General features: G+C 37.8%; 1 protein-coding gene across 2 annotated transcripts; it reads right to left on the bottom strand.

Annotated features, from left to right (window-relative positions):
- Positions 1-854: 854 nt before the first annotated feature.
- LOC113225547 (proliferation marker protein Ki-67-like) lies at positions 855-26,571 on the bottom strand. 2 transcript variants are annotated; one of them, XM_026457873.1, is made up of 12 exons: positions 26,402-26,571; positions 25,753-25,943; positions 16,823-16,982; positions 16,480-16,611; positions 16,344-16,409; positions 13,018-13,209; positions 12,682-12,929; positions 9,559-12,599; positions 7,576-9,376; positions 7,416-7,497; positions 7,253-7,331; positions 855-3,014 (listed from the first exon to the last, which is right to left on the bottom strand). In XM_026457873.1, exons 2-11 carry the CDS (start codon positions 25,918-25,920, stop codon positions 7,297-7,299), a joined length of 5,925 nt encoding a protein of 1,974 aa, XP_026313658.1. In that variant the 5' UTR covers positions 25,921-25,943; positions 26,402-26,571; the 3' UTR covers positions 855-3,014; positions 7,253-7,296. The 2 variants fall into 2 exon arrangements, with proteins under 2 accessions (XP_026313658.1, XP_026313659.1); XM_026457874.1 differs by lacking the exons at positions 7,253-7,331; positions 7,416-7,497 and having other exon boundaries at positions 855-2,861; positions 8,130-9,376.
- Positions 26,572-26,584: the final 13 nt, after the last annotated feature.

Below are 26,584 nucleotides of genomic sequence, written 5' to 3'. Positions count from 1 at the left end.
TTGGAAAGCATATTATGGCATATTAGGAAATGGTACAATTGGGTGTTCCTTCGAGTCCGAAATTCTGTATTATCCGGTTCATCACTAGACTCGGTACAATTTATCTTGATTACAATGAAAGATAATCGCTTAAAATATTTGTAGTGACTTCACCACAAAATCCTCTTCTGCCTATCTGTTGTTTAATAGCACTGTTTCTCGCGACGCTGTTTGCCATAACTTCATCACTGTTTTTGGCATACTCAAAATAAACACTTTCTCAAAGGCATGATTAAAAAAAAAAAAATTTTATAATAAGTCTGTGTGTATTTACGTACTTTATTTTAGTTTATATACGCGACATACACGTCCGATACGGCTTCAGGATCTATTGAAAACCAGCGTCACAGCCTTATCTCAGCTATGTGGCTGTATTTATATATAACTGAGTGATTTTGCATACGCCACAGCCGAACACATGACAGTATTTAAAATTGCTATGTTTGTTTCGGTGTTTCTTTTTTCTCTTTATTTTAGTTTTTATTTTACTGTTATGTTTTTTTATTCTTTCGGTATATTTTTGTGTTGTGGCGTTGCAATAAATGTCTTCTATTCTAAAAGACAATTGATTCTTCCAGACGATAATTTCAGTTAGCGGTAACTTTATTAATATTACTTGAATTATTATTTTTTTAATTACTCGTGTTGTTTTGGGCTACAATGTGTTATTTGTGATGAATGTTTATCGTGTACTACTATACTATTTTCCCGGTTACGTTCTATGACAATTAAACTGAAAATCAACAAAGTAGTGATGTCACGCATATAATGTCGAATATGCGTGACATCACTACTTTGTTGATTCATGAGGCGGACCCTATTAATGAATTATTGAGTTGATTGCAGTTGCCACAATTAAAGTACGTCATATGTCAGTCGATATATTTTACCATCGATTATCGATTGCGCTGATCGTGTCCAATCAGTGGTTCATGAACTTTTGACATTTGACAATTTAGTGATCTCCGTTATTACTATTGAAATATACTCTGTACACAAACACAAAAGACGTAATCAATTTTAACGCACTGAAAGTAATTAATTCAGATTCAGGCGTTACTTCGCGAAACCAGTGAAGGTTAAGGTTTTTTTAACGCACTGAACTGTACTTGAAGAGCAAAATATATGTCCAACATTAAGTATTTTGAACATTTGTTTCTTTACCAACAACTAAAATAATCGTTTGGCTGAATGAAATCTCAATGAAAACATGCACAACAATGTAAAATCCAATTCACACATAATAAAATAATTTTTGTCAATATCTGATGTCAATGCTTATGCCTAAAATATGCAGCCATCTTAGATTACAAAACAATAGGCAGATGAAGACCGAACACGAGAGTGAAGCCACCAAAGCAAATACAAATTCGAAATATTTTTTTAATTTGATTATATAATTGTTTTTTGAGATTCACACGGAACACAAAACCTCGACATAAATTCGTATGTGTTGCCAGTTTATATCGAAATGGGTTTCCTTAGATTAAGTAAATATGCATTGGTCATAGGAGCGGTTTGTACTTTTGTATATAAATAAAATAATGCGTGGATAATACGTACGGGTGGTCTATCCACAGTGATCCAAAATTTTTTTATGTAGAGGACTTTGTAACGGCCCTTTTAAGATATTATAAATATTAGTTGCGCGAAAATAAATTGTTTATATATTATGATTTTCTATTCTTGTCACCAAAACTACTCTAGTTTTTAGAGCAAAAAACGTAGGCCAAATATTCTCGACCCGGGAATCGAAGCCGGGACCTCTGCGGGGCAGCGTGGTAGTCCAGAATAGTGACCGTTCTGCCACCGAGGCAGAATGAATGTAGTCATGAATTGAAACTTGGTGTATTATCATAATCGTTATTCGAATAATGTTAACTTAATTTCTCAAAAAAAAACAGTAGTTCAACTCTGATTTACCTAAATTATTCTTAAACAATCCTCTAATAGCCATAATGTACACAAAAGATAATGTTCAAAAACAGCTAAAATGTTCACCCTACAGATACAGAGAATTTTCATTGTTATGTGCACGCGTCATAAACAAAGTGATTTTGAACGAAAACGTGTCAATACAATGAAAAAATGATCACGTGTGTACAGATTCTACCGAGTTTATTGGGAATTAAAAAAATGTTGGTAAAATAGACGATCATCAGTACTATGGAATTGATCACAAAGTTAATTTAATAAAAAATTTAATAGAAAAGTATTTGATGGTCCGATTGCACTAACAGCAAAATTAAAAACGAATGCTCGATGTATAGACGCGAAACGGCAGTATTACAAATAAAATTGTACAAAATAAAACCTATAATGCAAAATAACATTTCCAGTTTGTAACATTTACTGTTATAGAAAGCAACAGAAACATTGTACGGGAGTTTTTTCCATCCAGCTGGCAATCTTACACGCACGCAGATGCTCATGTCTCTACAGTACCCTTCCTACAATACCCTTCCTAGTTGTCACGCACACAATAAATGAACGGCAGCTCCATCTGCCTATTGTTTTGCAATCTGCGGCAGCCATTCTAACAATTTCACTCGCAAGTCAGTGCGCAGCAATGACTCGTTCAATTAAATTCTGTATTATGAAAGCACCTTATGTCTAAAAACCTCTACTATAATCTATTGTTACTTTAGGTTTCTAAAATGCATTATTGTGCGACCTGTTTCATACAACCTAAAAAAGCGGTCACTGCGGAACGTACATCGTTGTCCATATACAGTAAACGTTTACGGACCAACAACAAGCTTTCTCATACATTTTTGAATATTTAAGCGGTCTTATTTTCTTGTCTATTAAGATGCTTTTGTCTGCAACTCAACGCCACGTATACTAAAAGTAATAACCAATAAAAGTAATCTACTCAGTTCTAAAGGAACGCAACTAAATACTACGAATAATAAGTAAATTATGAATTAATACGCCATCTTTCCGCAACATAGGTCGGCGTCACTGCGCTGCGGCTGCAAAAGAAGATATATATGTATAAGATGCGTGTTTTGGTCAATATTCTGGTATTAATGGGAGCAATCTAGAATATATACAATAGCTGTTACTCAAATTCAAAATATCATTATTTCATAAGGAAGCAATTACATTTGGAACGTCAACAACTGATTAGACTCTACTATTAGCAAGGCAGATTCCCCTGAGAACAATGAGTAAGAATATAGGAGTTACGTGCTATAATACATATACATATGTTCACAATATTTCTCATTTACAATATTTATTTTAAAATATCATAGGTAAAAACAACCTTAAACAGCTAGACAATCCACTTCCAGGAACATACAGTGACGTGATATGACCAGTATTAACCAGTATGAAGACGATGATAACGAATACATAATTATGGGCCCAACAGATTTAAGAGTTTATGCCCTGACAGATGCGGGATCAAATACGACCACCAAAGACCGAAAAGAAGTGGAGTTTTAGAACAATATAAGCAATATTTTGAATAAATGAACAAAACGAACAACAAAATTAACGAATTATTTTAATGGGTAGTGGCAGTAAGCACGATATATATGAAAATGTAAGAACTCCATATGAAAATGTAGTTGGAAGGTTTGACGATGACAGAATTAATAATAATGGTCTATTTGAAGCATGTTTGAAGTAGAACCTTTTGGGGACAAACACTATGATTGAACTAAATACACTTTTTACACTAAATACACCTTGACTTCAAGAAAACGAACACAAAACATAAAAAATTCAGTACCGCTACAATCACCCCCACCGAAGAAAAGTAGTGTTAGCCCATCCATAAATTCAGAAATAACAATATACTATTATTTAATATACGTAATAACAAATATTTGAACACAGCCACCTTAAATTATGACTTAGAAAGATTCACTAGAAATTATATAAATTGTACATTAATTAATATTAAAGATCAAACGTCCTGGAACTCTATTGTATTCAAACTAAATGTAGAGATCGACTTTTTAAATTACAGGAGAGAGTTCTTTGAGAGTGGCATTAAATTGCGTAAGTTACACAACTCTAAGCCTTCAGCTAACGGTAGTAATTTTTTTCGCCCGTAACGTAGACATTCAGAAACCGACTTGTTATCATCTTTGTAATAATACAATAATATTCATGAACATTCGACATCTAAAACTCATAATGACAATTTTATTATTTTTAATCAGAATATACAAGGTCTTTGTAGTAAATTAGATCTTTTAGAGGTCACTTTTAAAGAATTATATGACGACGGCAATGAGGTTGACATAATATGCTTTAGTGAAACATTTGTAAAAAGAGGTTCGGAAACTAACATAATACTTAGTAATTATAAATTAGCGGCAAATTATTGTCGCGAAAACAGTAAAGGGCACATGCATTTTAATACAAAGTATTTTAGACTTCAAACCCCTACCTATCGTTTCGAAACTATACTTTGAATGTTGTGGTGTGGAAATTGTAGTTATTGGTCTCATTGTAGTTAATATATATAGCATTCCGGATCATACACAAACTTTCGTGGGATTATTCCTGCATAAACTAAACACTTTACTCCACCATCTGTCCGTCAAATTCAAATATAAAAAAATCGTTATTTGCGGTGATTGGAATATAAACATATTACAGGAAATTACAGCTACCAAAGATCTTCAGAGCATTCTTCAAAACTATAACTTTAACATTCACATAAAATCACCAACTAGATTAAACTCGTGTATCGACTTAATCGCCAGTAACATAAAATTAGTAAAAGCAGACGTTCACATTCTGGCTCTTTCTGACCATGAAACTGCACAAACGTTGACTTTGAGCATAGGGAGGCAAAAAGCTGTCACCACTTGGTACGAACAGCGGCGAGACTATAGAAATGAAAAAATTCAGAAGTTCTGTGAATGCGTTTCAGCTCTTTCTTTTTCCGGTATCTTAGGCTTAGACAATGTAATTCAGGCTTTCAACAACTTTTATGATTTAATACGACTATTTTATGAACTATGTTTCCCAATTCTCAGAGTTAAAATTAACAATAGCCAAAAAAGCTGCTCTGGCTAACAAAAGAACTTAAAAAATGCTACAAAACAAAACGATTACTATATTTGAAATACAGAGCATCAAATATTAATAACAGTTAAATACAAATAAATTTAAAATGTATAACAGTATCCTAAGAAAATGTATGTTAATATCTCAGCAAATCAATAATAATCTTTATATCCACAATAATAAAAACAAATGTAAAGCGACATGGAATACCATTTCATCTACAATTACTAACAATACCTGTAAAAATGACATAAAACATATACGACATAACAATATGACATACTCAAACCCAGATGACATTTGTAATATTTTTAACAATTATTTTATAGATTTGACAAATAAAAATAACCTAACCCAACTTAACTTGACTAAAAACTGCATGACATATCCATCTAATTCATTGAATAAAAATTCCCATACAATATTTTTGGAACCGATAAATGAGAAGAAAACTTATAACATAATTATGTCTTTAAAAAACACCAAATCCAGTGGCTATGACGGTATAACAACTAAAATACTTAAAATGTGTGCCTCTTATATCTGTCATCCGCTTGCACATATTATAAATTTATCGTTTAGTGATGGTCTTTTTCCAGAACAGCTAAAAACTTCTGTTGTCAAACCCCTATATAAAAAAGGCGATAAGGAAAGCTGAAGTAACTATAGACCAATTACTTTAATCCCGACTCTATCCAAATTATTTGAAAGGGCTCTGCATTCCAGAATAAATGCATTTTTAGAGAAACATAAAGTAATATATCACTCTCAATTCGGATTTAGAAAAGGTAGTTCTACAACTATTGCATGTTTTGAGTTTTTGCGCATTGGAACGGAAAGTATAAACGTCTCTACTCCTATAATGTGAGTCTTTTTTAGATATGACTAAAGCCTTCGACTTTGTAAATCACTCAAAACTACTTTACAAGCTAGAAGCATACGGCATTAGAGGAACAGCCCAAAATTGGATAGCGAGCTACTTAAAAAAACGGACACAGTATACTGAAATAAGTAGATTAACAAAAAACAAATACAATAATAGATTAGAAAAACAAATTTTTAGATCACAACTTAAGACGACTAATGCTGGAATACCGCAAAGTAGCGTCTTGGGTCCGTTACTGTTCCTACTCTACATTAACGATCTCCCACATGCTATTGATCATAATTGTATACAATTTGCTGACGATACAACTCTTATAATAAAATGCCAAAACAAAGCGACTTTTAACACTGACGTAAATAAAGCACTGACAGACGTAATAAGTTGGATGGACATCAATGACTTGAATATTAATATGAGTAAAACCAAAGTTATGACATTTAGATCTTACAACTCAAATCCCATACCGGTTAAAATTAATTACAACTCTGATACTGTAGATGAAGTTTTTAACTTTCTTGGGTTAACAATCGACAAGAATCTTAACTGGAAGGAACACATTGAACAGATGTGCATGAACCTAAACAGATTTGTTTACGCTTTACGAAGACTAAGGCAAACTGTCTCGCGAGAAGCTGCGTTGACGGCCTATCACGGCTACGTTTCGTCCGTGCTCAGCTACGGTCTTGTGCTATGGGGTAACTCAGTAATCTTAGAAAGAGCGTTTAAAGTCCAGAAGAAGTGTATTCGAGCAATTTGCGGTGCGTGGTTCTATGACAGTTGCAAACCGCTGTTTAAAAGGCTGAACATATTACCTTTGCCATGCATGTACATTAGGGATATCTGCGTATTTGTCAACTCTCATCCTCAATATTTTAAAACACGCGGTGAAGTCATTCAAAGGCAAACTAGAGCAAAAATTATGAACCTCTTATACCAACCTCGTTGCCATAAAGTAATTTATAAGAATAACTGCTTCAACATGTGTATACTTATTTACAATAAATTACCAAACGAAGTTAAATTGTTACAAGGACATACTTTTAAATTAAAATTGACAAAATGTTCTATAGTAATAAAGAATACTTATAATTTACAAATTCATTACATTAATAGAAACTACAGAGACTAAAGAAACGTTGAATCCCATTAATATTTGCACATCTGCTTGCAGGTTGAATACAATGTACCTAATTTTACTTAAGACCTTTGTAATTACTGTATTCAGGCAAATAAACGTATTCTATTCTTCTATTCTACACGAATTCAAATATGTATTAAATTAATGAAACTTACCATTTAATAGTTTGTACTTGTGTATTGAGCGCTGTGCACTGCCGTTATCTACGGCGGATGTGCGAGCTGGCTGCTCGCCCTGAGAAAATGAAACACTACAATGATGAATCGGTAACGCTCGAATGAAGCGCCTTCCCGATGTCGATGTAAGCTGTAAATGTACCTTTAGCTGGCGTCGCGGCTGGTCGGCTCCTGGCCGGCGCCGCCGCGCCGCGCTTTCCAGCGCGCGCCGGACTGGTCGCCACCTGCGAACACACCATTCAATAAGTGCACACTGACGACTACAAGTAACCCATTGCTCAACAAATGATAATGAATCCCACCTTGTTCCCTTTCACAGGCTCGGTCGCCTTTGGCTTCATTTTTATAGCTTCCTTTTCCGCTTTCTTAGTTGTCTTGTTCTGAACAGTCTTGCTGTCTTTAAGCTTCTCGTTCTTCAATGTTTCCTTCTTATTGTCCTTAGTCGATCGTTTCTGTCGTGCCGGAGCACTCGGGTTAGTCACGTCTGTGGTCTTCCTGCCTCTAGTGACTTTCGTATCACTTTTCGCGACTTTAGCCGGCACAACTTGTTGTTCGTCCTCACTTTTCCTTTTGCGCCCTTTTCTTGTTTCTGATACTAAGCTAGTTCCCTCCGCTTTGGTCCGCGGATTTCTTTTGCCAGGTGCCGCTTGAGTACTTTCTTGCACTGCAACCTTTTTGCCTTGCGGCTTCGTTACAGTTTTGACCGGTTGTATTACATTACTCCTTGCAATACGCCCTCTTTTAGGGTATGTGTCAACCGATGTAGACTTCACTGTAGTCTTCGGTTTTCCTTCTGACTTTTCAGCTATTTTTCGACTACGTTTGTTTGGTGGCTCCTCTACAATTACGCTCTTGTTTGCAGTTCTACGCCCCCTCTTCTTGGGTGGGTCTGGTTTACTTTCTTGCTCAACTTTAGAGCGTACTTTATTTTGCACTGGGAAAGTATTTTGTTCTGATTTATCAGCATTTCTACGCCCCCTCTTCATTGGTAAGTCTGGTTTGCTTTCTTGCTCGACTACAGAGCGTCCTCTACTTTGATTTGAAGAAGTATTTTGTTTAGGTTTACCCGTATTTCTGCGCTCTCTCTTCGTAGTTCTAGACTGAGATTTCTTTGGAGATTCTTTTGGCGGACGTTGAATGTGCGCTCGAGTTTTCACGTGAGGGTTCATTTTTGGCGAAGGCGTCACAACTACCAATTTAGCGCGAGTTGTTTTCACTGCTTTTTGGGAGGCTAACTTTATTTCAGATTTTGTTCTCAGAGTTGACACTACACGTTTAGATTTTTCTGTTATTGGAGAAATCTGTTTTTTGGCTTTGCGTGTGCTTGTCGCAGCATGAGGACTCATTACAGGAGGTTTCTTGCCAACCACCAGTGACGTTCGACGTTTCTTTGTATTGGAAACTGTTTTATCTTCGGTTTTATTCCTTCGACTTCGTGTACCTTTAACAGGACTCTCGACAGTCAAATTACCTTGACGAGTCTTTTTAGGCAACGCCTGATTTTCTTGTGTTTTTGCTTGGGTCCCTTTTGGTTTCAGCGATTTCTTTTCCGCGAATGGAACTTGCTGTTGAGCATTTCTAGTTCGCTTGGGTGTTAATGCTGCTTCTACTGGTCGATTCTCAATAATAACCTGATCAATTTTCCGTTTGCGTCCCTTACCAGTTTGAGTTACAGAAACACTATTTTCTGCCTTAGCTCGACGGCTCGATCGGCTTTGAGTTTCCTGGGTTATTTCTCTTTTACTTTGATTTACCATGTTACTAGATTTAGTTCCTTTCCTGCTTTTTGTAATTGGCGAAGGCCTCGTTTTACTTTGATAATCAGCTTTGTTCGTGTTTAATCTAGCTCGTGTCCCCCTCGTGAGTCGAGATTCGGTGGCAGGCTCAACTTCTGTAGTTACTTTCCCTTTGGTGACTCTTTTACTTGTTTGTTTAGGTGTTTCTTTGACTTCATTGGCCTGTTTTCTAGCCCCTATGTTTCCACCTCTTTTTGGTGATTTTGAAGATACATTATAAATTTCAACATTTACCTCTTGTACATCATTAGTTAATTCAGTGACTTGTTGCATTTTGCGTTTCGGCGATTCTTTAACTTGTTGCCGTCTGGAAAAAATAAACCCACTTAAAAGGATGAACTGATATGAAAACATTTAAGTGTCATTATTGTACAATGAAATCATTTATTTCGTTACATACTTACACTTTAAATACCATAATAAAATAAAATAAATTTTATTGTGGGCAGAGGAAAAAAAAAGCGTCTTGTATACATGTAATATGCTTACCTGTTATTCTCTAAGTTTTGAGTTTTATCGACAGCAACTATGGGTGACACGCGGCCCAACTCCGACGCATTCATAGTCATATTGTATCGCCCCTTCACGGGAGTGGAATGTACCACAGCTCTCTTTTTTATTGGCAGTTTATTAGATTTGTCTAATTTCGCACTTAGTTCCAAAGGAGTCTCTAGCAGAGACCTCTTTTTGATAGGCAATGTGTGGGAACTGTATATCTGAGACGCAGACTTCTTTCTCCCTAAAGCTTCTATGTGACTTTGTTGTAAAGTACTGTTTCGCACTCTAGTAGTTCGCAACGGTTCATTCCCTTCAGTCGTATCTATCGCTAATTTCTGTAATTCCTTTGCGACTTTGGATTTGATACTGTCATCTTTATGGACTCTCTTTTTTAATTCCTCTTCTAACCACTGCTCTACATTATTAGTAATTAAGTCTATAGACTGGTGCAGAGATTTAGTTTGTTTTGCTCTGCTTGGTTTCGGTCTGTGATTTTTTATGAAAGATTTGGAATAGACTGCTTTAATCGGCGGTTTTCCGATCAGCTGATCAAATAAGCTTTCTGCGTCTCGACGGGACGCGTTGGACTCGTTAAAAAGTTCTTCTACTCCGCTCAAATCACTGTAGTCGGCCTGCTGTTTCTCTTGTCTGAACATTCGTCTCACTCCTCGCACATCCGTTAGGTCATTTTTTGGCGAGTTCGTGTTTTGTAACGTCTTTTTTACAGCAGAAACGTTTCTTAAATCATTAGCAGCATTCCTCCTCGTAAATAAATTTCGTACACCTCTTACATCACTCAAATCATTCTTAGGCTGTTTTGTCTTTTTTGGAGATTGAAAAAGAGTCTTAACTCCAGATACCCTCCTTAGATCATTTTTAGGTGACGCCTCGAAAACTTTCTTCACACGGACGTCACTTAAACGGTTTCTAGGAGATCTGGCGAATATATTTTTGATCCCACTAATATTAGTCAAATCATTCTTGACAGACTTCCTTGTTCGAGGAGTACGTAACAATTTTTTAACTCCTTTTACATTACGCAAGTCATTGTTAGGAGTATTTACTCTGAATAAAAGTTTGACTCCACGTAAGTTAGGACTGCTTCCTGGTGTACTTAAAGGACTGACGAACATCTCGGGGGTAATCTGCCCGGTTTCGTCCAGAGCAGAATTATTAGGCGTTCTGCCCGTTAACGCTACTGTGTTGCGCTTCGGTCGTCTTGCCGCTGCGTCATCATTATCAAAGAGTTGCTTCCTAGAAAATTCAGTCATGCTCTGAGAGAGCTTTCTCTTTACAGGGCTGTTAAATAATTGTTTAACAATGTCAGATTCATTTAGAGTATCGATTATTGAACGTTTCGACTTCGGTTTTTTCGCAGTCGAATGCTTGTTTTTCACTGCTTCTTGAATCAATTTTACAGCGCTCTTTGGAGTAACAATTTCATCGTCAGTCTGTGAAATGCAATTATCAGTCTTAGAAGCATTTGGGGATTCTTTTCTCAGTCTTATAGTTCTTAAAGATTTCTGAATAGCGACGTTAAATGATTTTGACCTGCCGACGCTGCTTCGAGTCTTTTTACTTCCCGAAAGAACAGCTCCAGTAGTTTTTCTTTTGGTAGTACTTGAATTTCGCGCTTTCTTTGGAGATGAGTACGATGACCTAGAGCTTTGACTGGAATCTAGTAAGCTCCTGATGCTTAGCATAGGAGTACCCACCTCTTCTGGACTGTTCCTGTTCTCGGGAGTGACTGTTCCTTCACCTTGAGAGCTATTAGCTAATGTAGGGTTTATCGTAACATTTTTACGAAAGCTGCTGCGTTTATTATTAGAGCTGAGATTACGTCGACTGGTACGTAGATTGCTTCGGGTGCTTAATCTAACAAAAGAATCGTTTCGAGGGCTTTTAATCGTAACATTAGTGCTATTTTGGGATGAATTCACTTTGCTGGACTGTCTAGATGACTTGGGCGACTCTTTCTCTTCAGAATCTGTAGTGGCCAATGATACAAGCTGAAGATCACTGTCGCTTATTCGAGACCTGCTCTTAGACGCACGTAATATTTTAGTAGTATTTATAGAGATGTGCTTCTGTGTGCTTTCAGGCGTTAAAAGCGATTGCGATCGCCGTGATCCAGAACCTTTTGCGAGTCGGTTTGGAGAACTTTTGCTGCTGGATGGTCCAGGAGTCGAGCGACTCCTCGAGGACACTCTTGTCTGCCTGACGTACGGCGTGCTGGAGCCGAGCAATGTGGGTTCGATGGTGGAGCGGGACTTCCTTCCAGCACCGTTCTGAGGCGTTCCGAAAACTATGGAACTACTTCGCGTTGATCTGACAGAATCATAAACCGAAGCCGATTTGGTGGATTCGTTGGAATCGACAGAAACCAAATCGACAATGGAATAGGACTCCATATTATTCTGATCCGATGCCCGTGGGCTGAGCGTGCGTGTTTTGAATGCAGATTCAACAGTTTTATCGAAGCTTTGATCTGAGATGGTTTTGGTCGTTCTACGCGAGTATCTACTACCGTTTTTAATGTCAGTTACAGAACTAGCTTCCAGAGCTTTTTGCACAATGAAGTTTCCTCTCAATGATTTTCTCGCTTGCGGGGAGTCAGGCGTCAAAGTTTTTCCCTGAGACACGGGAGATTCCCTTATAGGCGAACCCACTTGTTCGAGAATTCTACTTGCTCGTGAGTGTATAGATCTCCGTGATGATGGGGAACTCGGTGCCAACGTATTAGAGAAACGTAGTGTCATGTCATCACCAGCTGAGGTTTTATTCGCAGACGCGTCCGTCACTAATACAATTTCAGATTCATCATCCTCCGCATGATTTTCGAGATTGCTCAGATCGAACTTTATGGACTCCGTTTTCCTTACACTCTTTACACTTGGGTCTTTCAATGCAGATTTTCGTGGGCTCGGTAGAAGCGGGGAGCCAAGAGGGCTAGTTTTCAGCACAGTGGAAATCCTGCTTCCTCGCAACGAGGAGTTTTGCACTTCGGTGTCGGTTATTTCTAAAACTGAAAGCTGCAAAAAAACACAGATGGATTAACTAAGTAAAGTCGTTTCCGTAGCAGTGAACCTTTCGAGTGCGTAAGGAATTAGTTACCGATTGCCCAACAACGGTTCTCCTACTAGACCTTCGCGAGGCGCCCGGGGAGACTGAAGTCGCGCCTCGCTTTGGGGTTCGACTGGACGACGATTCGCGTCCCAGAGGCGTCGGCCGCGCCAAGGGGCTGGGTTTCTTCAGCACCAATGACGGAGTTCTGCCACCGCTGCCGCCCTGAGGGGAACCCGATAGCTTGGCTCGCGGCGTGTGACCCGCCATAAGCATTATGGCCGCTTGTTTAGTTAAGTCTGCAACAGAACAGAATATTAGCAATCTTCGTTGCGGTACGTTAGTCCGGAAAGGCGAGAGCGCGGTCGCGGCAGCGGGACGCATTACCCATCTTGGCCGGTGCCTGGATCTTGGTGACGGGCTTCCTGGCGCTGTGCGCTTTGCGCAGGACGGACAGGCGCAGCGGCGGCGTCTTGCGCGACTCGATCCACAAGCTGGCCTTGGTGGTGGCTTGCAGCGCGCCCTTGCGCTGACTCGCCGTCGACCGCGGGGATCCCGCGGCGGATCGCGGGCTCGGCTCTGGACAGTCGTTTTCGCATTTCGTACGACATGCTAAATATCACCCAAATCATTATTCATCACACTTGCTCGTAAATAGTATGATTGACACATAGGACAGGTTCAAGTTCAAACAAGGAGGTAACTTAGGTTCAAAAATGAAAACATTCGCTTAAAATGTTATCTAAACAGAAATTTCATTGCAATTCAGCTACATACTACTTAAATACTTATTATTAAAAATTTCTTATTTATTTTAATTATTTTCTGTATAAAAAGAACAATGGCAAACTACCATATAAACTTTTGTTGACATAATTTGTATGGTCTGTTTATGAAAAATATGTGAAAACATGGAGTTGAAATTCCTGAACAAATTTTATTTTGGGTCTACTATTCTGAGAAGTCAGGAATTAAAGATATTCCAGTATGAAGTTTTGGGAGGTTATGTGTTACGTAATTAATTAAAATATATTCGGTGTATTATTATATCAAAATAAACTACAGAAGCCTTAAACAGAATTAATAGAAGCTGAATGGTGCCGTGGGTTTGGGACGTGAGAAAAGGATTTTTTTTTGGATACTGGCACGAAGTTAAGCCATAGTAAAAAAAACTGAGTTAATTAATAACATACCACCATTGACTTACAAATAAATGGACGACGGGTCTAATACAAAAACCACGAAAAAAATGTCCCAAGTCAACCTATTCGAAATTTAAATTGTAATGTCATCGAAGTATCGCGCTGTCAGTCGAACAAATGAAGACTACAGCGGAGTTTGGCGCTCTGTATACGATTTTAGCGCCTTACAAGTGCGGACACTTTTAGCGCGGACCCGACGTCCATATAATTGTAGGTCAATGCATACCACACACTATTGCACTGGTAACTCGGATACAAATTATTTTTTTGTGAAAATCTATCCCCTATTTTGGGAACATTTTTGTCATTTTACCGTTTTCAAGAAATTATAGACTTTATTTTTTGTAATGAAGTAGTTAATCTTTCATTAGCTTATTACAAATCAGTTGAATCAGTACATATGTTATTACGTGAACTAAATGTGGACGTAGATACTAAAATTCGTTTTTTTTTTGCGGCTAGATGTCGCTCAACGTTAAGAAACTAAGAGACTGATAGTTGTAGATATCAGTCCGGTTACATACTAACTAGTCATCAGTTTCTTTTAGGCTCAACTCACACTAGCGCAGAGTCGAAGCGTCATATAGCATATTCATCTCTATTTTCCCGTTATGAAGGTACAAATTTGTATTATGCAAATATGGAGTCGACCCTGGTTATAAGTCGAGCGGTATCGCGCGTCGTCGTACGTTCCTTGCGCGCAGTGAGGCGTCAGACGCCGACCACACTGTGATCCGGGCACGCCAATGCAAGCGGCGTCGCGCGTCGCCATGCGTTGTAGTTGTAAAACAGGCCGCGACGCTACACTTCGACTCTGCGCCAGTGTGAATTGAGCCATACATATGATTTTATTTCCAGACTTCGATAGCCCGCTAGTATAATTTGGAAAACCTAATGAATTTGTAATTAAGACAATATTTGAAAACGCTAACAAATTGTTTGAACTATAATCATAGTGCCATTGTTATTTACCAAATTTTTTTTACAATCCATCGTATTTTTCATAGTCAATACGGGTTTACTAGTGGTAAATCGACTAGCGATGCGAGGTTAGCGTTACTAAAACACGTCCTTGATGCTTGGGAAAGGTCCCAGAACGCTATTGGTGTTTTCTGTGACCTCTCAAAGCCATTTCATTGCGTTGACCATATTACTCTTGTTAGGAAGCTGGAATATTATGATGTTAATGGCAAGGCGTCGGAACTTGCCTCGTCATATCACAACGTTAGAAAGTAGACATAAATGGAGTTACTTTTTTGGGTACTTAGGTAAAAATGGGTGTTCCGCAGGGCTCAATACTTGGACCTTCCTTATTTCTCATTTATATTAATGATCTGTCATTCGTTGTTGTAAGGACCATTACGAAACAGTATTGTTTGCAACGACACATCCTTGATTTTTAAAACATACAAACATGACGTTAACTATGACTACATTAATGATACTCTAAGGTAGTTTATTGGTTTAATGCTAACAATTTATTGCTTAATGCCAAGAAGACAAAGTGTGTTAAAGTTGAATTACCTAACGTAAAGTCGACTAGTCCAGGCATAGCAATAAACGGAGAAAAGTTAGACCTTGTTAATAAAGCAGCTTCTTGGGCGTGACCTTATATAGTAAACTTCAATGGTTTCCACATAATATATCTTCCCTGGCCAACAGATGAAGCTCCGCTGGCGCAGTCCGCTGCAAACGCAGTCCGCAAAATACGTGAGCTTACCGATGTTAGTACTGCTAGACTAGTTTACTTTAGTTTAGTAGAAAAATTTAAGGAGACTGGTATCATGACTGTGGCATCACAGTACATTTACTCACATATTTATATACCCATAAAAATATATTAAGATTATCATTTCTTAAGTTTAAAAACTACATTAAAAATATTTTGATTGAAAAGTCATATCACAATATTGAAGACTACGTGTTAGATAAAGATGTATGGAAAGACGACATGGCTCTAGATTCCACACAAATTTGATTCAAAGTGTATTCCATAGCATTTAAGTTTATTGGAAAAGAGTAATCCCTAGAGTTTCTTGCTCGTCCTTCTCAGGGAAGTCAGTGTAGTGAACGAACAGTAGATTCAATGTGACGTTTTCAAGTGTAAATTTATTTTACCTATGGAATAAATGATTCTTTGACTTTGGCCATCATAGCTGAATGCGTCTTTGCTTTTTACCTGTTCGAGTTGTATTTTCTATGGAAGAATAGCTAGCTAGCTGGACATGTTGATAAAAAAAAATACCCGCCATTTGCAAGATCCATAGATGTGTTGTGATTGTGAACCATGTTTATTAGTACAAGAAATAAACTAAAAAAAAAATTGTATTTATTTCCTCGCAAATGTGATGAAAAACATTGTATGTATCACGGACGGCAAATAAATTGAAAACTGGAGTTATTGCAACCCTCAACTTCGGCTCCGGCTTCTAATAGAGGGTCGTTAGTGATTTCTTATTAACCGTCCTTAATACACAATGTACTATTAAGGCCACGGACAACGGAACTCACCGATGTGCTCGTTGGTGTCTCTCCTTTGAGGTTGCACGATGGCGACTTGCTTTCCGCCAGCGTTAGCTACGGAACGACAAAAGTATTAGTTTACTTGCCACCGGTCCGAAGCGGACCGAGCAGGGACGGACGCTACCGGGCATGGAGGCGCGGTGCCTCATCTCGAGCTCCAGCTGCAGGCCGCGCTCCCGAGCGGCGGCCGGCGCCGCGGCCGACGCGCGTCTGCGGCCGGCCTTGGGGCGCGCGCGCGGCGCGGGCCGCGGCACCGCTGTGGACATCCCGTGCACTTCATTCGAACACCAAAGTGACCCAATGCAAAACACGAACGTCAAGACAATGTAGCGTTCGTTCAATAGCTATGACTGCACAGAAGTATCTTGACTCAGAAAACTCATTTGTTTGTGCAACAACAAACCTGTATAACTAGTGAATTTCATAAACTTTGCAGAACTCGTTATGTGCAATATAGCGTAACTTACCAGGTTGCGTATGGAGGGCTCGTACAGCGTCGGGGCGGTCGTAGAGCCAGCGCAGCGAGCGCCCTCCCAGCGACAGCACGTCACCGTGCGCTAACGCCGCCACGCTCACTGGCTGTCCGTTCACCAACGTCTCTCCATCTGACACGTTGCGCACTACACTCTGCAAATGCAAATTTTTTACAAATGTTATTGACTACATTTGCATTCCAAAAGTAGAATTCATTTTATGATTTTATATATGTACTAATAAATAAATAGTGGACTTTGCTCCCTGACCTTTTAAAATTACAATATCGACTGTGTACTGGCAACCGGTACTATCTCAATTTTGACAACTTTACAGGATGAAGACAGAATCATTTATATAGCATCTGGTTTATTAAATAAAAATACGTAGTGTGCATACACGCATGTGTAATAAAAATATTTAAAAACGACGTATTTTTGTTTAATAAACCAGATACTATATAAATGGCGCAAACAATGTTTTTCTTCATCCTGTAAAGTTGTCAAAATTGAGATAGTACCGATTGCCCGTTCACAGTCGATATGTCATTATTGGTCACTTAAAATTATTTATATTCTATTAATATCAGTTTACTGGTGTTCACGATGTTTTACTACCACGATATTCAATTATATACGGCAAAAAATCTTTAAATCTTTAAAAAAATAAAAAGAAAATATCTGCAACACATAGAAAAATTCATAAGGTGTGCTGGTTCGTTCAGAAGCTCAGTGGTAGAGCGTCAGACACAGTATGCTGAAAGGGCTGGTTTGGGACAAACTTAACGCGTTCTTTTTTTGAAAGTAATGCAAACACTGCCAAGCTCGATTGAGAAAATTAAATAATATATCAAATAAGTACCTAGTGCGACTTTTTAAAATAATAAATTGATGTGATTGACTATATTATATACAATTTGGACGCTCTTATTGAATCTTTGGAAGAGAGTAAATTAATCAAACGAGTTCCAAGAAGCAAAAGAAACATGAAGCCATGGATAACCACTGGTGTTCTGCGTTCCATTAAAAACCGGAATAAACTCCAACTTAAATCTCGAGCTAATCCCCATAGCGAGGTACTGAAGGTCACATTTAAAAGATACCAAAATTTTTGTAATAATTTGATTAAAAAACTGAAGCGTCAATATGAAAGAGAACTTTTAACTAAATCTAGAAGAAATCCTCGTTCACTCTGGAAAGCAATAAAATCAATAAATCAATATAATTGCACAAAATCAGCAAACTAGAGTTATTAAATATAAAACCATCCCCTCGTGACTCAGGTAATCACGTCAATAACTTTCTTGCTAAAAATATTGATAGAACTCTTGCCGAAGATATCCTGAACGGAAATAAAACAGCCAATCCCGTATACAAGGACCAAAATTACCCTAATATCTCCTCATTTGCTCTGTTGGATACTGACCCCCAAGAGGTAAACAAAATAATTGTAGGCCTGAAATCGGATAGTGCACCTGGTTGGGATAACATTCCTGCCAAATTCCTAAAAGCTGTCAAGTTCGAAGTGGCACCTATAATTAATCATTTAATAAACCTTTGTTTTTCTGAGGGTGTCTTCCCTGAACCACTGAAGAAATCAATAGTAACGCCTGTGTACAAGAGTGGTGAGAGAGACGTGGCCAACAACTGCAGACCCATCTCTGTCCTAACAGCTCTCTCCAAAATCATGGAAAAAACAATAAATGAACGTTTCATAGCCTACCTAAACAAATTTAACATTCTTTCTTTTTCTACTTAACATTCTTTTAATACGTATTTCGCCAGGGTAGACTCACAGAGGATGCCATTCTAAAACTTACAACCTTGATTACAAACAGTGTAGATAAGGGCAAAAAATGCCTTGCTGTTTTTCTAGACTTGAAAAAGGCATTTGACACGTCTATCTCCTCATTCTTGTACACAAGCTAGAAATAATAGGAATAAGAGGACACTCACTAAAGCTGCTGAGTGACTACTTGACTGGTCGAACTCAACAAGTCAGACTTGGTAATTACATAAGTGAGGAAACAGACATCACTTTTGAGGTGCCCCAAGGAAGCGTGCTTGGCCCTACGCTATTCCTCACTTATATAAATGGTTTGACAGGCCTCAATATTGAGCTAGGACATGTCCTGTCCTACACCGATAACACTGTGATTGTATTTGATGGCTCAACTTGGGAATCTGTATTCGCGAGTACTGAACAGGGTCTTCGTAGGGTAGCTGGATAGCTTAAAGGTAACCTTCTGACGCTTAACACCGATAAAACTAGCTACATGTGTTTTACTAAATACACAAGTTCTCAACCACTTCAAAACCTGTCGCTTAAAATACACACTTGTAATAAAAATATTACTCAAGAGTGTAATTGTGTAGAAATTCAGAGGGTTGCATCCACCAGGTATCTTGGCATCATGCTAGATCAGCGTCTTTCATGGTACACACACATTGACTACGTAAATGGTAGAATACGAAAGCTCATTTCGCCATTTAAAACACTTAGGGTCGTATTCTAGAACTCTACTCAATGCTCAAGCGGGATTTGAGTATGGTTTAAAGCACTCGAAATCATACTCAAGTCCCTGCCATTAGGGTCGTATTTCCAGTGCTTGAAATCATACTCAGATCCTGACTTGAGCATTGAGTAAAGTTCTGGAATACGGCCCTTAGACACATTGCGGATAAAACCTTACTCGATCAGTTGTATATCATCTTAGTTCAATCCATAATGAGTTATTGCATTGTTGCATGGGGTAGTCTTCATTTGTTCTACTGACAGCGCGATACTGCGATGACAGTACAATTTAAATTTCGAATAGGTTGACTTGGGACATTTTTTTCGTGGTTTTTGTATTAGACCCGTCGTCCATTTATTTGTAAGTCAATGATATCGGTATTAAAATCGTGCTCTAACATGACTAACCTCACCCAACCACTTACTTTGAAGTTAGACGAAAATGGAGGGAAAATGTAATGTTCAATTTGTTTTTATTTAAAAATGGTAGAGTATTTTAGAATTAGAAACATTTTTATACAGTAAGATTCAATACCTACAGTTTTGTTTTTGACTAATAAAAATAAAATGGATATTGACGCTGTCGGTCATTCTGTCATTGATATCCCGTGTTGTTCTTTCACATTTTGTATTCAATAATTTCGGAATAACCATAGTAATGGCATTTCTAAGTAATTCAGAATATTATGAAATGATGCTGTGCGTCGGAGCAGCAGACGGAAGTTTAGACCAAGCCCGAGAAAAATTTATCGATGGTAGACCAGAAGCTGTCAACGCTGTCAACTTCCTTCGAGAGCCTGCTTGCGGAATATGCTTTTGAGGCTTCAAACTACTGGCACATTCCAGAGTGATAGGCCAGAAGGTCGTCCAAGTGTTCGTGATCCTGACACATGGAAGAAGAAATCATTTCGAAAATAATCCGCGGACCAACACTCGCCGAACAGCTGCAACTCTTGGGATTGCAAACCATATGCATACAAATCAAATAAAAGAAAGCTATGTTAGATGCACGTTTTTCATAAAGTATACTTTTGTATTTACTTCGAATTTTTATTTTTGTCTTTGTGAATATTTATTTTATTTATCGAAATGTTAACTGTTGACATGCTAAAAAAGTATTTTAGTGAGCAGCGACATTAAAATGAAAACTTATTGAATAATCTCAGTACAGAGTACTAAAACAACCGACCTCAAAAGTACGTGGAATTACGTCCATTTGCTAAGTTTCATTGAAATATCCCCTAGTTCCCCACTATACAGGACTTGACACTGGAGATAATAAAAATAGGTTCTCACTACGACACTACTCAAAGTATATCGAGGGAAATACGCCTTGAATTGGAGAAATAGCAAAATCAACTAAATAATTGCTAAAAGTAATTGCTCCTAAATTAAAGTTAGGCGCTATTTATAAAAATGAATCTTCAAGCGTGATCAGCCACCCTTAGAGGTGGATGATTTCCTTCAAAATGAAATGGGACCACTATGGAAGTACCCCCTTTCCAACAAAAAAAGAATCATGAAAATCGGTTCACAAATACCGGGGTTATCGCGTAACATACATACAAAAAAAACAAAAAAAAAAGAACATACAGTCGAATTCCTCCTTCCTCCTCCTTTTTTGAAGTCGGTTAAAAATATTTCTTGGGACTCCACTTAAAATATTTCTTCAGTTGAATCGAATCGCGCGATTGGATGTGACAAATCGTACGGCAATTACTCGTAAGCAGGTGAAACCGATATCGTGATCAAATTATACACATTCAAGGTCATATCAGTTTTCACTACCAACCGACCACGCAATCAGAGTATACATAACCCTATAAAGTATGTAGGTATCTAATAATAGCAGCGTTATTATAAACTAAGAAAATCATAAAATCATAACCAATGAGACATTATTGAGTTAGGCCGATGATACTCTTTTTTGAGACAGTGAAGTTTTAATTAAGATTTGTTTGCTAGTGTATGTACAAACTTTTTTGTTACAAAACCATAATCTATGAGATAATAAAGTAAAATTGTGACAATGACATGGTCAAATTATTGCAAAATAAACAAACTAAATGCCTGTAAATTTAAAAGAATGACTTTTAGCACTGAATCTTATAATTCTACTAATTTTAAGTACGAATAAAATGAAATAATAACTAGTGCTATGTAAATAACAATACAAAATCATTCCTAGCACCTTTCACAGTTCATGCTGTTTAACATCGAATGTATCCTGGGCTGCGTTTTACGGTGATTCTATAAAAATCTGTTCTTTCAGTGTTTTCAACCGTAAAATGCGCTATCATATTTGTGACTTGTGCTCAGAAGTACAAGTTTTGTAAGTAAATATATAATAAAATCTATTACGTCACGTATTTACGACTACTTCAAAGCAAGTGCTTGTATGAGATTAGGGATGTTCGAACTCGATTTTAATATCGATGACGACGAATTATCGTAATTTTTTGAAATGAAATTAATTAAATTAGACAAAATATTCAATTAAAATATCAGTGCCAATTTGCTATTTGAAAATAACTCTCTACGTTCTTGGATTTCCACTGCACCCTTCGGTTACACCCTGTATATCAACTTGTTTGCTTTTATTATTTCTATTTATCTCCTTTGTCGCGCTCAATTTTTACGTTCATAAAATTACTGTACAGAACTGTCAAAATGTTTTAAAATCAGCTGTGACCTTGCAGCCATGTTTGGCACTGTGTTAATCTTTTGCAGTCATTGGTCGCGGCGCTCGCGATGACATATAAATGTGACGTCACGGTGTTCGCCCTAAAATTATCAAATGCCGCCGGTTTATCACTCGAATTTGAGAGCTAAATAATATATCGTCGCCTTACTCTACGACAAGACTAAGCTCTCACAAATATTGATTTCTGCCCAGGACTTCATTTTGGAACATCCTGTTCTGGGAATGACTTCTAATGTCATGCCTTTGGGAGGCATGACATTAGAAGTCAAATCCATGTAGTTTCTAACTAGGGAAGACTCTGAAACTAACCTGTCTCACCTGGAAGGACGGTCGCCTTCTTTGGTATAACGACAGAACCCAACAAAGGCTGAAGTATACACGGCGTGAGACCCAGGCTCAGTAATAAGCTGAATTTGGGACAATACTCCTCTATCTTTCAGGCCGAAATGTACACGTAATGGCTTGAGCAGATTTGAACCTAAAGAAGGATACGTTAACAAGTATATTCACAAAAGCTCAAGCTCTGTCACAGGACAGGAATGGCATCAGAATGCTAACTAGAGCCTGAACAGGGCATTATGGCTTAAACAAGCACATGTCAAATATTGGGCAGAGAGAAAATAGAAAGTATGCATTCTGCCATGGATGAAACTCTTCATCTTCTCACTCAATGCTACCCCTGATGGGCGTACAAAACTCCATAAATCCTACCTTTACCCTGCCAGTGGCTGCTGCATTTGTCCAGAAACATCTGTCATATTTTGAAATCGCAAATAAAAGGAACCTTAGAAATTTAAGACATGGGCATAGAATCATACTATGCCCATGTCTTACAACTCGGGCAATCATACCTCAGCATTTTACCACAAAAGCTTATAAGTAATGTCGGTCAAGATATACAACAGCATCCCAAATGAATTTAAAAAATTCAAGTACGAACATTTAATAATGCTCTTAGTAAATGGTTGGGTACTACGTGAGGCGCACTATAAGTTTCCGAAACGAATAAGAAAAAATACTATAAATAGTCAGAAATGAATTTATTGTTTCTCAAAATATTCTCCGTTAGCGTTAATGCACTTTTTCATACGAATGAACCAATTTTGAAAACATTTATGCCACTCCTCCGTGATAATCTATGAAACATATTTTTCATACTCTTCGACAGCCTCTTCAGGTGATGAAAATCGTTGACCGCGTAACTGGTTCTTAATTTTTGGAAATAAATAGAAGTCACAAGGTGCCAGGTCGGGACTGTACACGGGATGGCTCATAAGGTCAACGTTGTTCACCTTCAAAAATTCATTTGTCTGTCTGGCCTTGTGAGAACTGGCATTATCGTGGTGCAAGATGATACAACGTTTACGGTTATTTTTACGGAGTTTGTCAATAACTTCCGGCAAACAAATGGTGGTGTACCAATCACTATTCGCGGTACAACGATTTTCCAACGCGACAGTAGCCACGTGTCCAGTTTTATTAAAAAAAGAAGCAATCATCCGCTTAGAGGCACTTTGCACGCGCGCCACTTGGGTTGGTTTCGGCTCATCTCGAAACACCCATACGCTCGATTGCTGTTTTGTTTTGGGATCGTAACAATAAATCCATATTTCGTCATCCGTTACTATGTCCCACACCAAATTTGACGCCCCTTCGTTGAATCTAGTAAGCAAGGCATTGCACCAAGTGACGCGATCTGTTTTTTGAGCCTCAGTCAATTGTGTGGGATCCACAGAGAGCACAGCTTTTTCACACCCAAATGTCTGTATAGCATTGATTGTATTTGACTCATGCCTATGCCTAAAGATGCCCGATTCTCATGGTATGTCACATGCCTGTCTGTTTTGATCATATGGTGCACAGCATCGATGTTTTTGGTGTTCACAGCAGTAGACGGGCGACCATCACGAAATTCGTCAGAGATTCACACGACCGCGTTCGAATTCTGCAAACCAGCTATAAATAGCCGTCTTGCATGGTGCTTCATCGCCAAAAGCCGTTTGAAGCCGGGCGAAGCTCCGCTTACCTGTTACATTACACTTAAAATCGTAGCAAATCATACTACGAAAATTTTCACGAGTTAAATCCATGGTGATGTAGGCAACCAATTTCTAATGACGCCACAAAGTAAAAACAAGTGACAGTCAGATGAAACAAACTGTATTCTACAGCCAAAGAGTTCCATTTTCAAATGTTGCAATTACTTTTTGAATATTGTTTATGTAAGTGGCCAGTTCCGGAAACTTATAGTGCGGACTATGTATAATGGATAATGATTGAGTATTTATAGTGTACAAGAATTTTTTGACGATAACGACAAATTTGGTGACTAGCGATGCGACATGTTTATTAATAATTGGTTTTTTTTTGGCTTTCATATTGTAATGCAATTTAATTTTAATCTGTGACATTTAATAATATTGTATACCTTATCTGGTAAAGTATAAAGTACAAACCAATGTAATATTTTGAGACCTTATGTAATAACCAGGCATCGGAATAGGTAGCTTATTTATCTAAACTTCGAGAAACATCGACAGAAAATGGAGACTGCCTTACGACAATATTTTTTAGGTCCTGGACCTGTTCGGGATTCGGGAAATCACTTAAGTACGGACAAGGGCACACCAGACTATACATTTTTGTTCGAAAATCGCCTCCAGTGCAATGGAACAAGATACGTCAATGTGTAGCTTGATGTGCTGGTGTGTATACATTAAAAATTGACGTAATTGAGGACAGGCAGGTACACTATATTTTATCTTAACTTTGCGACAAAGTGGGTTGGATCAGCAATATTGCGGACATTGGATTTTTTTCACGATACCTCTCTAAAAAAATGCCAATCAAGAGATCCTATTGTCCTAATTAAATATTGTCATATCACATTTTGCCATAAATCAAATATTTATTAATTGGTTGGTTTTTCGTGTTTATTTGTTTCAGTAGGAAATTAAAACTACAAAAAATACACATTTTATTTTTTTCCTACTAAACTATTACATTTATGGCAAAATGTGATATGACTATATTTAATTAGGACAATAAGATCTCTTGATTGGCATTTTTTTTAAAGAGGTATCTTGAAAAAAAATCCAATGCCCACAATATCACCGATCCGATCCACTGTGCGTAGCAGTGATTACTCAAATCCCAAAAAGGTCTGGCTTAAAAAATATTGTTGTAAGGCAGTCTCCATTTTCTATGTTCTTCGAAAAAACCTATTCCGATCCCTGGTAAAATACCTATAGTTAGGCAATAAATGTATTCTTATTCTTATTGGGAAGGCACATGCCACAACCAGAGGACATAAAATCTGTCCGAGCCAGTACTTCAATACTGTCAGCCTTAGCTCTGAACTGTAATTATTGGTGATCACAATAGATCAGTTGATGGTCATAGTGATGAGGGGCTGCATATGCCCCGAATGAAGCCATCATAATAATAATAAGCAAAAAGGATTACTTCTGATGAACTAGGAGTTGCCCAGTTTTCTCCTATCTAGGAGATATAAATCTTATATTTTTACTCCCTTCATTATGCACCCAATACACCCAATTTCTTAAAATACCTATTAAGTCTTGGTTGTATGTATGTGTCTTGATATACTATGATTGATTATTTATTATTTTATTTTCAACATACTAAGCAGTTAATTGTTCCACATACAATAAAGATAATGTAGTTTCGATATCATAGACAAACCTGATTGGCATGCACCACTACTGTAGCATGATGAGGGCAGATAGTGGGCAGCAATACTCTTATGTCACAAGCTACATCTGAGCCGAGTGTGGCCAGCCCGGAGGGTAGTGGGAACTGCTTGCCATGGCGACCCTGCCGGTCCAGCACCACCAACCTACCTCCAGACATTCCTGACAACGAAGTTGTCTCAACTGAAATTTTCCATTTTAATCATTATTGATATAGAAATAGCTTTAAAAGGGCAGTGTAGTAGTAGTGTACTACTTGTGTTTTAATAATATCGCACTAAACTACATTAACAAACATATGCCGTGCAGTTATACGTTAAGTAGGTAGCTACTTTACATCAGAAAGCGTTTAAAATATGATTCTATTTACATGGGATGTAGTTAGACTTAATACGTCGCAAATGCGATCCAAACAATAAGTTTGTGAACGAAAACCAACGGTTTCCCGCCACAACGCAACAATAACACACCAGATAATTTGTTTCCACTCCCCAAGATCAATGATTGCATAGATTGTTATTACTTTGACAGTGAAATTGCAGGAACAAATAGTCATATTTTGACAAAATCCCCACATAAAGTAATTAAACAGGCATGTAAACACGCCGCGCCGGGGACTCGACGCCGCCTTATTCACTAACCGTAATAACCGTATCAGAAAGTGCTCCACTGTCCAAATACACAAAACATAATCAATCCTTGATAAGTCCTAACAAAATGTTTTACTTGTCACACAAATTAAAGTCAAAACTAATTGTTTCACGAATAAATTTGCTGATAGTATTCACACTGAGCATAAAAAATTACAATAATGGCGTCGCTTG

This window comes from Hyposmocoma kahamanoa, unplaced genomic scaffold (genome assembly GCF_003589595.1).
Source record: "Hyposmocoma kahamanoa isolate Upper Pololo Valley unplaced genomic scaffold, ASM358959v1 166, whole genome shotgun sequence".
NCBI classification, from domain to species: domain Eukaryota; kingdom Metazoa; phylum Arthropoda; class Insecta; order Lepidoptera; family Cosmopterigidae; genus Hyposmocoma; species Hyposmocoma kahamanoa.
This window is presented reverse-complemented; position numbering and strand designations above follow the sequence as displayed.

Bases quoted from the DNA above. Each gene is read 5' to 3' on its own strand.
- LOC113225547 (XM_026457873.1), bottom strand. From the start codon at position 25,920: ATGTCTGGAGGTAGGTTGGTGGTGCTGGACCGGCAGGGTCGCCATGGC. The intron at 16,983-25,752 runs GTTTGTCTATGA...TTGCATTTGCAG, and splicing joins TAGTGGTGCATGCCAATCAG to AGTGTAGTGCGCAACGTGTC. The intron at 9,377-9,558 runs GTAAGCATATTA...TATTTTTTCCAG, and splicing joins CAAAACTTAGAGAATAACAG to ACGGCAACAAGTTAAAGAAT.